The following is a 16,015-nucleotide window of genomic DNA, read 5'->3' on the forward strand; positions in this document are numbered from 1 at the left end:
GCAGTAAGATCCCACAAACAGAAAATAAATTACCGGATGATCCATTAATAATAATGGTTAGGGGAAGAATGTTGGCTACCCGCTCTTTGAATAGGATCACAGAACTTTTCCTTTTCAATTCCATCGGCAGATGGGGTCTGAGTTTAAAGACGTGTAAAAGGCCACAATCTCCAGCAATACTCCCTCCTTTAACCGCACTGAAATGCCAGCTGAGATTATATGCTGAAACCCCACTTTTTTTTATTAATTCGTGGGACATGGGCGTCGCTGGCTGGCCTGCATTTATTGCCCTTCCCTAGTTGCCCTTGGGGGTCAGTTAAGAGTCAAGCACATTGCTGTGGCTCTGGAGTCACATGTAGGCCAGACCAGGTAAGGACAGCAGATTTCCTTCCCTAATGGACATTAGTGAACCAGATGTTTTTTTAAATCCAAATTCCAGATTTTTTTTATGGAAATCAAATTTTATGGAAATCAAATACCACAGCAGTTGGTAGGATTCGAACCTGGGTTCCCAGAACATTAGCTGAGTTTCTGGATTAATAGTCTAGCGATAATATTTGGCCCATCAAGCCTGCACCAACAACAACCCCACCCAGGTCCTTTCCCTGTAACGCCATGTATTTACCCTGTTAGTCCCACTCACACTAAGGGACAATTGAGATGGCCAACCAACCTAACCTGCATATCTTTGGACTGTGTGGAGAAACTGGAGGAAACCGACGCAGACACGGGGAGAACGTGCAAATTCTACACACTAGGCCTCCTTTGCGTCTTGAATTTTGATTGAGATACAGGAGTGCTACCAACTCAGCCAAGATAAACCCTGTACTGTAAGCAGCCCTCATCATGCCAGTAACTTTGCTGCACTTTGATTTTGAGGTGCTGGGACTCCCCTGCTCAGTGTAGGTGTACATTACCTGGCTGACATGAGTGGCACCAAGCGAGCATCTTTCTTCCACCTGATGATGGGGGGAGGGGAGCCCTCAACCTCACAGGGTAACTTCACCTCCGTCCCAGCCGTGGCAGTGATTCGGATTGGCTCGCCTGGATTATCTGGATTCATTCCGTCAATCTTTGGTTTGGCTGCAGGGCGGAGAAAAATTCAAACCGAGTGTTTATTAGCGACATTGCCGAGATATCCACCATCCGGTGGTTTCAGTTCATTTCATCCCCATCACTTTCAGTTGTGAATTCTGCACTCAGAGTCAGTGTCAAACAGATATGGGAAATGCCCGTGAGCAGAGAGGTAGGCCGGGGGAAGGCAAAGCAGGATCCTAGAAGACGGGATGAGTTTGCGGGAAGGCGTTGGATCGCAGGTGGAGAGGCCCCAATCACAGTAGGTTTGCTTGTGGGGTTGGGACCAGGAGGGAAGAACCCCAGCTCCTCCTGACCCACAAGCAGTGCTGGAAAGGCATTTACCTTTGGAACCGGCCTTTTGTCACCCCCTGCTAATCCCTCCTTGCGGCTGATGGTCTTCCCAAGTCCTGGAAAAGCATCCCACAATTATTAAAACATGATGTGGAGATGCCAGTGTTGGACTGGGGTGGGCACAGTAAGAAGTCTCACAACACTAGGTTAAAGTTCAACAGGTTTATTCCGAATCACGAGCTTTCGGAGCGTTGCTCCTTCATCAGGTGAGTGGAGAGGTAGGTTCACAAACACAGCATATATAGGCACAGACACAATTGCAAGATAATGGTTGGAACGCAATTGTTTCTGTGCTTATATATGCCCTGTTTGTGAACCTACCTCTCCACTCACCTGATGAAGGAGCAGCACTCCAAAAGCTCGTGTTTCCAAATAAGCCTGTTGGACTTTAACCTGATGTTGCGAGACTTCTTACTGTGCCCATTAAAACATAAATAGTAACATTTGAGGCACTCAGCGTCATTTACAGATTCAAATAACTGACCCACTTCTGGGTTAGTCTCGCCCACTACCCTGGAACCATCTCTACTGAAAGCTGAATTAGATGCACTAGAGATGGGTTTGGGTTTCATAACTTTAATCGACTGTTCACCCTTTCACCCTCCAACCCCGACAACACATCCAATATCCCCTGCCCTCTTCGACAACCCCCACCCCACCCTGTAACACCACCACCATCGCCAGACACCACCATCCCCTCTCCCCTCCTCCCCGCACCCCCCAGTCCTTTGCAGATTCCCCTTCTAATGTGCGCCTGCAGAGTAAATGTGATGTTATATAGTTTAACAGGTCTGGTTGTATAGGAATCTAACAGTGACGCTGCTTACTGTGGACAAATAGCTGCATTTCCTTGCTGGCAGACCCCGCTACGTTGGCTGCAGTGCAGGTGTAGACTCCGGAATCATCTGACGATGGAGATGGGATCAGGAGGTTCCCACTTGCGTCAATGGAACGTTGTGGCTCACGTTCAGGCAAGACTTCTCCTCCCTGGAGAGGGGATTAAAAAACAATGCGTCTTTCCAGCAGAAAAATGTTTCCAATAAAAATCCTCGAGACAGTTCCTTCCCCATCTCACGGTTTCCTTATCCCCAGGTGTCAATTCAAGGCGAAAGAGCAGGAAGGGGCTGCGGTCAATGCGCCAGCATATTAACTGCACTGGTTTCTCCTTCACAATGCAGGATGATCCCCCATCATGCTCTACACTCCTGCCTCGATCCTGTGATTGGATGGTGCTTTGTACAGTCAGTCACACTCCAATCAGCAACAAGTCGTCACATCTGATCGTCAAGGTTATGGAAAGCTCCTGTAACATTAAGCTTTTTGTTATAGGGGCCTTGTATCCAACAGTTGATGTGTAGGGTCCACAATGCCATCAGTTTGCCAACAATTTGGTCATTTAAAGTTTATTTATTAATGTCACGAGTAAGGTTTACATTAACACTGCAATGAAGTTACTGTGAAAATCCCCTAGTCGCCACACTCCGGCATCTGTTCAGGTACACTGATGGAGAATTTAGCATGGCCAATGCATCAAAGCACGTCTTTTGGACTGTGGGAGGAAACCAGAGCACCCGAAAGAAACCCAGGCAGACATGGAGAGAATGTGCAGACTCTGCACAGACAGTGATCCATGCAAGGAATTGAACCCAGGTCCCTGGAGCTGTGAGGCAGCAGCGCCAGCCACTGTGCCAAACTCAGATTGGAGGAACAGAGGAGTGGGGAAATTGAGGAGAAAGTCCTCAGTGATTCTGATGGTGTGATGTGTCTTCACTTCTATACAAAGTGGATGCATTAAGAGGATTGGATGAGGTGCTTGAAGTTTATGCGGAGCAAGGGAGAATTTAGCATGGCCAAGGGACCTAACCATAGGGTTCAAAGCTGTGGGAACACACCCACTGCCCTTTTGCACACTCTCTTTCATTGGTGCACCCAAGCTGGGAATCAAACCCAGGTCCCTGGCCTTGTGAGGCAGCAGTGCTAACCAGTGTGCCACTGTGCCCATCCATAGTCCATAGTCACCTGGAGAACTGACTGTCGGCTGTTGGCTGCTGTCCACAAGAGGGAGGACTGACTATTGGAAAGATAGAGAAACTCTACAGGAGTGGATTACACAGCAAGCAGAGGAGGAACCCACTTTCTATAGCTCTTGTGGCTAAAGGGATCAAGCGGTATGAGGAGAAGATGGGATCAGGATATTGAATTTGATGATCAGCCTAAATCAAGATGAATGGCAGATTAGGCTCGAAGGGCCGAATGGCCTACTCCTGCTTCTAGTTTCTATGTTGCTCCCTTTAATCTGCTCTCAAGCCCCAGGGGAAAATTACTTAAGCCATCCATAGTATTGAATTCTTAGTACTCAACAGGGAGTATGGAACCACTTCACTACTTTTCCCATCCAGTCACAACACTCCCAGATCAGGGAAACTCCACCTTTCCCACTATGGAGAAACAAGTTCCAACTTCCCTTCAAGATGGGAACATTCCACAGGAATGACATTATTGTGGAACTACACTCTTCCTTTTCCATTACTCTGATATCCTTCCCTCAACACAAACAGACTGTTTGTCAGTTCCGATTCTTTCCCATTTACATAGTGACTATGTTCAGATCCTATGATTTGATTATTGCTAGAATTCTACCATCCTACCCACCATGGGAATAGGAGTGGGCGAGTGGGGAGATCTGTTGACCCCAGGGGGGATTTTATGGTTTTGGGGCTAGCGAGGTCGTAAGATCATAGAATCCCAACAGTGCAGACGGAGGCCATTCGGCCCATCGAGTCTGCAGCGACAACAGTCCCACCCAGGTTCTATCCTCGTAACCCTGCATATCTACCCTGCTATTGTCTGACACTATGGAACAATTTATCATGGCCAATCCACCTAACCCACACATCTTTGGAGAGTGGAAGGAAACTGGAACACCCAGAGGAAACTGGAACACCCAGAGGAAACTCACGCAGAGACAGGGAGAACGTGCAGACTCTATACAATGACCCAAGGCCAGAATTGAACGCGAGTCCCTCGCATTGTGAGGCAGCAGTGCTAACCACCGTGTCACCCACCACCTACATATCAGAGAGGACCCTGTGGTTAGGTCGTACCTTGGACCAGACGACTGTTGGTTTCGGAAAACCACTGGATTCGCACAGCAGAATAACAGACATCCCCTCATCAGTGATGTAAACGGTGTGTCTAGGTTCAATGGACGGAAGCACTATATATATAAAAAACACATCTTCAATATATACAGAGGCAAAGTGATATTATTAATAATTTACAATTTAAACAAATATTCTGCTTTTTCTTTGTAGAACAATAGTTCAGTCTCCCAGTGTCTGTGGACTGATTCCAAAATAACTGAACCCCAAGGGTTTACATTGCAACATCCCTGTGTCTTTCATAGATTTATATTTTTGATATTGATATATTTGTCTCAAGAGGAAAACACTTGCATCCGCTCGAGTTTAGCAATGTAAGAGGTGACTAGACCGAAACATTGATGATTCTGTTGGGTATTGACAGGGTGGCTGTAGAGAGGATGCTTCCTGTTCTAGGAGGCTCACTTTTATAAATGAGGAGTCGCTCATTTAAAATGGAGATGAGGTGAAATTCTTTCTGTCAGAGGGTTGTGAGTCTCTGGAACTCTCTTCCTGGAAGCAGTGTGCTTGAGTATTATTAAGGCAGAGGTGGATAGATTCTTGGTAAGCAAAGGGAGTGATAGGTTATCAGGGTGGGGGGATCTAGATTTGAGGTTACGATCAGATCAGCCATGATCTTACTAAAGGCTGGATCAGGCTTAAGGGGCTGAATGGCCTACTCCTGCTCCTCGTTCCTATCTACCTCCCACCCTCTGAATGTATGGTAGTTGTGATTCTACAATGCAGTGTTTCCCCCGTGTGACCCAGTTGAGATTAGCGAGGAATTTGGACAGTGTCGCTCCCAGGCTCCAGTGGGGTCAATATCCTTCCTCGGTCCACTTCAACACAGCAGAAAGACAGGTAAATAGAATGGTGAAAAAGGCATATGCTGCACTCGCCTTTATTAATCAGGGTATAGATTACAAAAGCAGAGAGGTCATGATGGAATTGTATAGAAATTTGGTTAAGCCACAGCTGGATTTGCGTGTGCAGTGCTGGTCGCTGCATTATAGAAAGGAAGTGAATGCACTGGAGGGGGTGCAGAGGAGATTCACCAGGATGCTGCCTGGGTTGGAACATTTAAGATATAAAGGGAGGTTGGATAGGCTTGGGTTATTTTCGTTGGAGCAAGGAAGACTATGGGGTGACCTGATTGAGGTGTTAAAGATTATGAGGGGCACGGACAGGGTGGATAGGGAGCAGATGTTCCCCTTAGTTGAAGGGTCAGTTACAAGAATACACAAGTTTAAAGTGAGGGGTGGGAGGTTTAGGGGAAATTTGAGGGATAATCTTTTTACCCAGCAGGTGGTGATGGTCTGTAATACCCTGCCTGGGAGAGTGGTGGAGGTGGGATGCCTCACATCCTTTAAAAAGTATCTGCATGAGTACTTGGCACGCTATAATATTCAAGGCTATGGGCCAAGCGCTGGCAGGTGGGATTAGGTGAGCAGGTCAGGGCCTTTCATGCGTTGGCGCAGACTTGATGGGCCGAAGAGCCTCTTCTGCACTGTAGGATTCTGTGACTCACACGCTTTGCTCTAACTCTCTTCAGCCATGGCCAGTTACAATGGAGATAGCAGTTGCAGAAACTGCCAGAATCTATCCAATGCTACCACAGTCTGCGCCGGGGACAGTTCCATGGGTGGGGGACAAGCACCACCGCAAGCTTGTGTCCCTCTGGTTCAGCCAGGGAGCAGGATGCTGAACTCCAGAGGAGGCTTTCCAATGGAAAGTTCCATGTGTACCTCTCGGGAATTGTTTCCATTGCTCTGCTCGGGTTTAAATACAGTGGAAGCGATTCTGATCACAATCCACCCTGGTTACTTTCTCTCACTGAAGAATTGGGCAGTTTCCCAGTCCATGTGAGGTCACGGGATCACTAACAGGATACACCAGCTTCATGTTCACCTCCTGAGGCTTCACCTTATCCATGTATCACTGAGAAAGAAAGAGTCAGGGTGGCACAATGGTGCAGCGGTTAGTACGACTGTCTCTCAGCTCCAGGGACCCAGGTTCGATTCCCGGCTTGGGTCACTGTCTATGCAGAGTCCGCACTTTCTCCCCGTGTCTGCATGGGTTTCCTCCGGGTGCTCCAATTTCCTCTCACACTCTAAAGATGTGCAGCTTGGGTGGATTAGCCATGTTAAATTGCCCCTTACTGTCAGGGGGGTTTGCAGGGTAAATACATGGGGCTACAGGGATAGGGCCTGGGTGGAATTGCTGCCGGTGCAGGCTTAATGGGCTGAATGGCCTCCTTCTGCACTGTAAGGATTCTATGATTCTAAACACTGCCTCGTGCGGAGAGAGAGGCACCAGTTACTAGCTAAGACTGAGAAAAACATTGTGAATGGCTTCCTGTTCACACATAGGTGAAACTTAAGTAACAGGAGAGCACATCAATCATCCCAATGGACCTCCATCCTTGGCTATAATGACAGCAGATATAGGCAGGCACCACACTGCAATTAGAGCCCATTGCAACAGTAACCAGTGTATCCCGTTCCAGCGCACTCACCATGTACATTCACTGTGATGGTCTTATTAACAGCTCCCAGTACATTCCTGATGGTGCACGTGTATCTCCCAGCATCCCCTTGCTCCGCTCTCTCGATATGGAAACTGCCATCACTGCGGATTGATAAACGCCTGTCCAAACTTAGCTGCGGGGAAGCAAGGAAGGAATACTAAATCAGCTCTCCTGACTACTCTCTCAGAGATGAAGAACAATATTATTCACACGCACAATTTATCATGGTGATTGCAATGCTTCTATTAGTCTTGGAAGGCTTTATGTTCTGGAGGCTCTGGTCAACAGGAGGACTCAGGAAGCTGCTTTTACTGTGTTAATGAAAGTGATTGTCTCCTGAAAATTAAGTACTTAAAAACTGAATTCAACATTGAGTTCAGCAGCTTTGTGACATTCCCCACACCTTAAACCCCCTTTTTTAAAAATATCCCATGTACATATTGCCTCAATGTAAACCCCCTTTACCGCCTCCCACACCAGCCCATGTGAATGCACTCTCAAGGTTTCTGCTTTTTGTTTCAATCTCTCTCACCTTTAACAATTTCCCTTCCCTTCAGTTCAGACGAAGAGCTAGAAGGACTCGAAACATTAACTCTGCTTTTTCTCCTTGCAGAGGCTGCCAGGCCTGCTGAGTTTTCTTTGTATCCTCTGTTCTTGTTTCAGTTTCCATCATCCACAGTATTTTTATTAATTATATTCCTGGGTGGTCAGTAACGTGGGGCAAGTTTCTGTTTTACATCTGTTCTCCCTGTTTTTACTTCCTCTCGTGACAAGTTGGCTCTTCCCATCAACCTTTGCTGGTATCTCATTTAACCTTCGAGGCTGCTTCCTAATACTGTTGGCCAGATACCTGACCTGGGAGAGTCTCAGAGCTGAACTCCATGCAGCAACTTTCCAATGTATCTCAGTGCACAGTAATCAGGAATGGGAAAACCCATCTGCTTCACTAATGTCCTTTAGAGAAGGAAATCTGCCATCCTTACCTGGTTTGGCCTACATGTGACTCCAAAGCCACAGCAATGCGGTTGACTTTCACCTGCCCTCGGGCAACTAAGAATGGGCAATAAATACTGGCCCAGCCAGTGACGGCCATCTCCCACAAATAAAGTTTTAAAAAACCTCCTTTGAGAGCACTTTCCAAACCCACAACCTCTACCACCTGGAGGATGCTTGTCCATCCGACAGGCCCTGGATCAGATACGGCCTCCATAGCCATTCTACATGGCCCCCGGAACCAATTTTCAAAATCCTGGTCAAATAGATAAGTTGGGGGGAAAGATTCTGCAAAGAACTGTCCCTCCAATCAGAGGCCATTCCTTGGCCACATTTGCTGCGATAATTAACAATTTATTGTTTTATTTTTGTTCAGTCATTGTTTCCTTCTTTCCTCTTTTTTGAAATTCAAGTTGTGCCAAATATAAATGATATCTTTCTATAATTTGCTCATCACCCCCTGAAAAAAATGGAAATATTCTTTCTTTGTGAGTGAAAAGGTTGGACAAGCCAACCTCAGAAGGACAAGGACAGCAGGTACATGGGATCACCACTTCCCCCAAACTTCCCTCCCAGTCACAAGCCATCCTGACTGGGAATCATATTTCCTCACTGTCACTGGATCAAAATCCCAGAATGCCCCTTCCATACAAACATACAGATTAGGAGCAGGAGAAGACCACTCAGCCCCTCCTCCATTCAATAAGATTATGGCTGATCTGATTGTAACTTTGACCCCAAATTACTGCCCACCCCTGATAACCTTTCACCCCCTTGCTCATCAAGAATCTTTAGATTTGATTTGATTTATTATTGTCACATGTATTAGTATACAGTGATAAGTTTTGTTTCTTGCACGCTACACAGACAAAGCATACTGCTCATAGAGAAGGAAAGGAGCGAGTGCAGAATGTAGTGTGACAGTCATGGCTAGGGTATAGAGAAAGATCAACTTAATGCAAGGTAGGTCGATTCAAATGGCAGCAGGGAAGAAGCTGCATTTGAGTTGGTGGGTACATGACCTCAAGCTTTTGTAACATTTTCCTGACAGAAGAAGGTGGAAGAGAGAATGTCTGGGATGTGTGGGGTCCTTGATTATGCTGCTGCTTTGCCAAGGCAGCAGAAAGTGTAGAAGAGTCAATGAACGGGAGGTTGGTTTGACTGATGGACTGGGCTACATTCACGACCCTTTGTAGTCTCTCTAGTCTGCCTTAAAAATATCCCTAATGGCAAACGTGGGTTTACCTTCACCACAGCAGCTCACCACTGCCTTCACGAGGGTAATCAGTGAAGGGCAATAAATGTGGCCTTAACCCAACGTACAAACACAGGAAAATGCTACCCAACATGGTGACATTGTCAGTTAACAGGCAGCCCATTCACCTCTGTTAGCCTCGTATTGACTGAGCTTTGATGGATCAGATGAATTTTCCCTCTGTCTCCACGTATAAAATTAGGAGGGGCATAGATACTCAGGAAGAAATGTTTGCCCTTGGTGGAGGGATCAGTGACCGGGGAGCATGGATTCAAGATAAAGGGCAGGAGGGACAGAGGGGGTGTGAGGAAAATCTTTTTCACCCAGAAGTGGGTGGGAGTCTGGAACTTGCTGCCTGAAATGGTGGTGGAGGCAGAGATCCTCATAACATTTCAGAAGTATTTGGATGTCCACTTGCGATACCAAGGCATATAAGGCTATAGGGCAAGTGCTGGAAAATGGGATTAGAATAGTTGGGTTGTTTTGTCTTTGACTGGCACAGACAAGATGGGCCAAATGGCTTTTTCTGAGTGTATACCTCTCTGATTCAGGCCATTCAGCCCATCTTGTCTGCGCCATCTTCAGCCCCACAGTAAAATGAACAGGAACAGTTCCAGTTTCTGGTGGATGGAACTTCAGATAACTTATTTAAGATCAAATACCCAAGCTCTCCTCAGGGCCGTGTGATTAAAGACACAGTGCACTCTGGCACCACTTCATTCTTGCACCGTGACTAATCTCACCACGGACACCAGTTAGAGTTCTATAACTGGCAGCAACAACTCAGGAAAAGTCAGCCTGAGGTTCTAACTCCTGATCGGGTAACTGGAATGTTGGTGTTGCAGACCCAGACAGCTGAAAGCACAAAGAGAAAAGGTCTGAGATAGGAATTCTCTTGGAGAACATACTCACTAGCTGGCTGTCTTTTAACCAGTAACGTTCTGGGAAGGGGTTACCAGCCAGGATCACACATGGTAACGTCAGAGACCGACCCTCCAGCACACTGACAACTCGGGCACTTTCCATCACTTCAGGGAAAACTTTGGACAAAAGCAGAAAGATCAAGTCAGATATGAACAATTTAGTGTTTACCCATTCATTGGACCATTGGTTTTCATAGAATCCCCTGTCCTATCCCCCTAACCCCACATGTTTCCCAAGGCTGATCCATCTAATCCACACATTGGGATACTAAGGAGCAATTTAGCATGGCCAATCCATCTAATCTGTATGTTGTGCACAGTAAGAAGTCTCACAACACCAGGTTAAAGTCCAACAGATTTATTTGGAATCATGAGCTTTCGGAGCGTTGCTCCTTCATCAGGTGACTCACAGTGCAGAAGGAGGTCATTCAGCCCATCAAGTCAGAACTGACAACAATCCCACCCAGATCCTATTCCCGTAACCCCACATATTTACCCTGTTAGTCCCCCAATAGTAAGGGGCAATTTAGCAAGGCCAATCTACCTAACCTGCACATCTTTGGAGCGTGTGAGGAAACTGGAGCACCCGGTGGAAAGTCACATGGATACGGGGGGAACTCCACACAGACATTGAACCAAGGCCGGAATCGAATCTGGGTCTCTGTGAGGCAGCAATGCTATCCACTGTGCCACCATGCTGCCCATAGAGGGAATTTTGATCAATAAACTCCAGCAACACATTCGAAGAGGACAAAGTTTGAATTTATTCCACATTCCCTTCTGCACGGCTTCCCATTAAACCGTCTCATTCTAGACAATATCTGAGCAGCTCCATCCATCGCTTCATAATAATAAAGGCTTATTTCGATAATCTAAACAAAAAGGGAATCGTTGGTTTGTAAGAGAATCAACAACTATTTTGTTTGAATAAAAATCCAGGAATATACTCAAAGGAAATAAAGAGAAGCACAGAACTGAACATTACCACATGAAGCACCAGGTGTGCCGCGTGAGTCCAACACCAGCCTAACTGTTTGATTTCAGAGGAATGTCCGTGTCCCGAGAGCACAAAACCTCAATGGTATAAAAACGAACGAGGAATGTCATCAAGTCCATTCTGCCCTAATATTAACTAAAATCTGTCGGAATTCTGCTGCCATTCAGGAAAGCTGACTTTTCCAAATAACAGGACAAATGGTAAAAGCAGGATGGGTTAGCACAGATTTACAACGGGCTGAAAGCCCCCTCCCCCTCAACCAGCACAAGATACAGTCTCCCTTTCCTGAGCATGTGTAATAAAGGGACTGAGAGAGGTGCAGAATAAAACCAGGACAGTGTGCATGCAGCAATATTCCCAAGCTAGATGTGGCACGGCTAAGTACAGTGTGGAGTATTATCCTCACTGCATCCCTTACAACTCTAAACCCTGTCATCACCAGTTGCTGCTCGAACATGGAGTTTTGGCCATCTAATCAGTAGAATGATACAAGAACCAGGGAAAAGGTTGCAGTGAAGATTCACCAGGACTCTACCTGGCAGCTTTCAGGCAGAAAGATTCGAAGTGTCATGGACTTTTTTCACCAGAACTGAGATGATTTGGGGCAGCACAGTGGTTAGCATTGCTGCCTCATAGCGTCAGGGACCAGGGTTCAATTCCAACCTTGGGTCACTGAATGTATGGAGTTTGCACAATCTCCCGTGTCAGTGCGGGTTTCTTCCGGGTGCTCTGGTTTCCTCCCACAGTTCAAAGATGTGCAGGTGAGGTGGGTTGGCCATGCTAAATTGCCCCATAGTGTCAGGGGGATTAGCAGATAAATATGTGGAGTTACGGGGTTTGGGGCCTATGTGGGATTGTCGTTAGTGCAGGTTCAGTGGATCGAATGGCCTCCTTCTGCACTGTAGGGATTCTAAGATTCTATTAAAGGTGCCCTGTAAGGGGTCTTTCAAATCACATTAAGATAAATAGCGGAAATTCGATTGCTTAGTGCGGTGGAAATAAGGAGGGATAAATTAAATGCAATCTCCAAAATAATAGTGTTGCTGGGAAAACATTCTTCACAGAGAAGCTGTTTCAGATGTGGAATTCTAAAAAAACACAATTAAATATTGGTTGAAAAGGAAAAATATTAGAAAGGTATAGGGAGTTGGATTGGGTAGCTCATGTAAAGAAGACACGTTATGTACAGATCCAATGGACCTATTTCTGGGCTATAATGTTCAGTGACTCACCAAGGCCAGTGATGGTCAGTGCTACCTCTGCCCGGATCACTCCAAACCGGTTCTGCGCCTCGCACACATACCTGGCTTCATCATCCACCCAGACACCTGTAAAAAGATAAAGAGAAGGTATAACGCAGTAACATCTGAGGAAGGGGTACCAGGGAGAACCAGACACTGCAGTTGACTCATATCCTAATCAATGCTTCAATCAATTAAAGTTAAAGTTTATTTATTTGTCACAAGTCTCTTTCTCTACACCCTAGCTACGACCGTAACACTACATTCTGCACACTCTCATTTCCTTCTCTATGAACAGTATGCTTTGTCTGTATAGCACGCAAGAAACAATACATTTCACTGTATGTTAATACATGTGACAATAATAAATCAAATCAAGTAAGGCTTACATTAACACCGCAGTGAAGTTACTGTGAAAATCCCCTGGTCACCACACTCCAGCGCCTGTTTAGGTACACTGAGGGAGAATTTAGCATGGCCAATGCACCTAACCAGGACGTCTTTCGGACTGTGGGAGGAAACCGGAGGGAATCCACACAGACACGGGGAGAACAGTGCAGACTCCATACAGACAGTGACCTGAGGCTGGATTCGAACCCAGATCCTTGGCGCTGTGAGGCAGCAGTGCTAACCACTGTGCCACCATGCCACCTCAATCTATGGCTATTAGTAAGTAGAATTAAACAGAATTGTGTCTCTGTGAATCATCACAATAAATTGTCAGGTTTTATTTTGTGGGATTAGTGAGAGTAGGGCTGGATTTTCCAAGCTCACTCACCCCTAGACCAAAATCAATGGACGTTTACATGGTCCGTGTCCCGCCTGCTCCGATTCACACGGCGTGCGGAACGGTAAAGTTCCACCCTAGGTATGTATGTATTGAATCAATTTTACACATTATGCGACTTTTTAAAAATCTTTTTTTGCCCGTGTTGTTTTGTCAGGAATGGGACTACTTAATAAGACATTTTATATGAATTTATGGATTTTGGGTCTGAATGCAGACTCTGCTACAGGGATAGATTTCTCTGCTGAATATGAGGTGAGGTTGGACAGTCGCAGTTCACTTTCTTTGTTTCATTCCGCCTCCTAACGTTGACATGGGAATATTCAATGGTCCCAATGGCTTTTGTGTGTCCAGCACGTTGCTGTGTTGTGTCCAGTGTCTGGGTGAAGAGCAGCCGTGGATAACGAAGGAGGTGAAGGAAAGTGTTAAATTAAAAGCGGAGGAATTTAGAGTAGCTAAGAGTAGTGGGCGAGAAGAGGATTGGGAGAGGTTTAAATGTCAACAAAGATTGACAAAGAAGTTGATAAAGAAGGGTAGGAGAAACTATGAAGCTGGGCTAGCGCTTAATATAAAAAAGGATAGCAAGAGTTTTTATAAATATATAAAAAGGAGGAGGCTGGCTAGGGTGAACGTTGGTCCTTTAGAGGATGAGAAAGGGGACCTAGTGGTAGGGGATGGGGATATGGCTAAGGTCTTGAAGAACTTTTTTGTTTCTGTCTTCACGGAGGAGGACGTGAATAATTTGCCGGGTGTTAGCGATGGAAAGGTGGTAGGACTGGAGGGTCTTAATGACATTACTGTTACTAGAGAGGCGGTGCTCGACAGACTGGAGGGGCTGATTGTGGACAAGTCCCCTGGACCGGATGGAATGCATCCGAGGGTTCTGAAAGAAATGGCGGAGGTTATAGTGGATGCATTGGTGGTTATTTTCCAGACGTTGCTGGATTCCGGGGAAGTGCCGGATGATTGGAAAACGGCTAATGTTACGCCGTTGTTTAAGAAGGGTGCCAGGCAAAAGGCGGGGAATTATAGGCCGGTTAGTTTAACGTCTGTGGTAGGTAAAATGTTAGAATCCGTCATTAAGGAGGAAATTGCGAGGCATCTTGAAGGGAATTGCTTGATAGAGCAGACGCAGCACAGTTTCATTAAAGGGAAGTCGTGTCTGACAAATTTACTGGAGTTCTATGAGGATGTGTCTAGGGCGGTGGATAGAGGAGAGCCGGTGGATGTGGTCTTTCTAGATTTTCAGAAGGCGTTTGACAAAGTACCTCACAAGAGGTTATTGCAGAAGGTTGAGGGACATGGAGTTGGGGGTAGGGTGTTAGCGTGGATAGAGGATTGGTTGTCAAATAGGAGGCAGAGAGTGGGGGTCAACGGGTGCTATTCGGATTGGCGGATGGTGACTAGTGGAGTGCCCCAGGGGTCGGTGCTGGGGCCTCAGCTTTTTACCATTTATATAGATGATCTGGAGGAGGGAACCGAGTGCAGGGTGTCGAAATTTGCTGATGACACCAAGATTGGGGGAACGGCAAATTGTGCGGAGGGTGTGGAGAGTCTACAGAAGGATCTAGATAGGCTGGGCGAATGGGCCAGGAAATGGCAAATGGAATTTAATGTTGGCAAGTGTGAGGTGGTCCACTTTGGTAGGAATAATGGTAGGAAGGATTATTACTTACGGGGCGAAAAACTGCAGCAGGCGACGGTGCAGAGGGACCTAAGGGTCCTTGTGCATGAGTCGCAAAAACCCAGCTTGCAGGTGCAGCAGGTGGTCAGGAAGGCGAATGGGATGCTGGCCTTCATAGCGAGGGGGATTGAATATAAAAGTAGGGAGGTCTTGCTGCAGCTGTATAGGGCATTGGTGAGGCCGCAGCTGGAGTACTGTGTGCAGTTTTGGGCGCTGCACCTGCGCAAAGATATTTTGGCCTTGGAGGGAGTGCAGAGGAGGTTTACTAGGCTGATACCGGAGTTGAGGGGGTTGAGCTATGAGGAGAGGCTGAATAAACTAGGCTTGTACTCGTTAGAGTTTAGAAGAATGAGGGGAGATCTCATTGAGACGTATAAGATGATGAATGGGATGGATAGGATAGAGGTGGAGAGACTCTTCCCGCTCAAAAAAGACAGTAGGACTAGGGGGCACAGCCTCAAGATAAAGGGGGGGCGGTTTAGAACGGAGTTGAGGAGGAACTTCTTCACTCAAAGGGTGGTGAATCTCTGGAATTCTCTGCCCATTGAAGTGGTGGAGGCTGCCTCGCTAAATATTTTTAAGATGCGGGTTGATGGGTTTTTGATAAGAGAGGAGATTAAGGGATATGGGGAGAGGGCGGGAAAGTGGAACTGAGCCACGACAGATCAGCCATGATCTTACTGAATGGCGGGGCAGGCTCGAAGGGCTAGATGGCCTACTCCTGCTCCTATTTCTTATGTTCTTATGTTCTTATTAGCAAGATTTCCGCTTCAGTGTGCTGGCTTGCTTCTCATTTCAGGCCAACAGCCATAGAGCCATAGAGGTTTCCAGCATGGAAACAGGCCCTTCGGCCCAATTTGTCCATGCCGCCCAGTTTTTACCACTAAGCTAGTCCCAAATGCCCGCGTTTGGCCCATATCCCTCTATACCAATCTTACCCATGTAACTGTCTAAATGCTTTTTCAAAGACAACATTGTACCCACTTCTACTACTGCCTCTGGCAGCTTGTTCCAAACACTCACCATCCTCTATGTGAAAA

At 46.5% G+C, this 16,015-nt stretch overlaps 1 protein-coding gene across 1 annotated transcript in view; it reads right to left on the reverse strand.

Moving 5' to 3' along the window:
• The window catches only part of LOC145358107 (hemicentin-1-like), a 359,590-nt gene that overhangs the window by 226,073 nt on the left and 117,502 nt on the right, over positions 1-16,015 (reverse strand). The window contains exons 17-22 of the mRNA XM_080211781.1: positions 12,496-12,591; positions 10,256-10,383; positions 7,084-7,228; positions 4,533-4,645; positions 2,256-2,415; positions 918-1,083 (exon numbers count right to left, since the gene is read on the reverse strand). Of these exons, the coding sequence (XP_080067907.1) occupies positions 918-1,083; positions 2,256-2,415; positions 4,533-4,645; positions 7,084-7,228; positions 10,256-10,383; positions 12,496-12,591 (808 nt within the window). The remainder of the gene's footprint in view (positions 1-917; positions 1,084-2,255; positions 2,416-4,532; positions 4,646-7,083; positions 7,229-10,255; positions 10,384-12,495; positions 12,592-16,015) is intronic.

Source organism: Carcharhinus amblyrhynchos, chromosome 25 (assembly GCF_965287045.1).
Source record: "Carcharhinus amblyrhynchos chromosome 25, sCarAmb.v2.hapA, whole genome shotgun sequence".
Taxonomy (NCBI): Eukaryota; Metazoa; Chordata; class Chondrichthyes; order Carcharhiniformes; family Carcharhinidae; genus Carcharhinus; species Carcharhinus amblyrhynchos.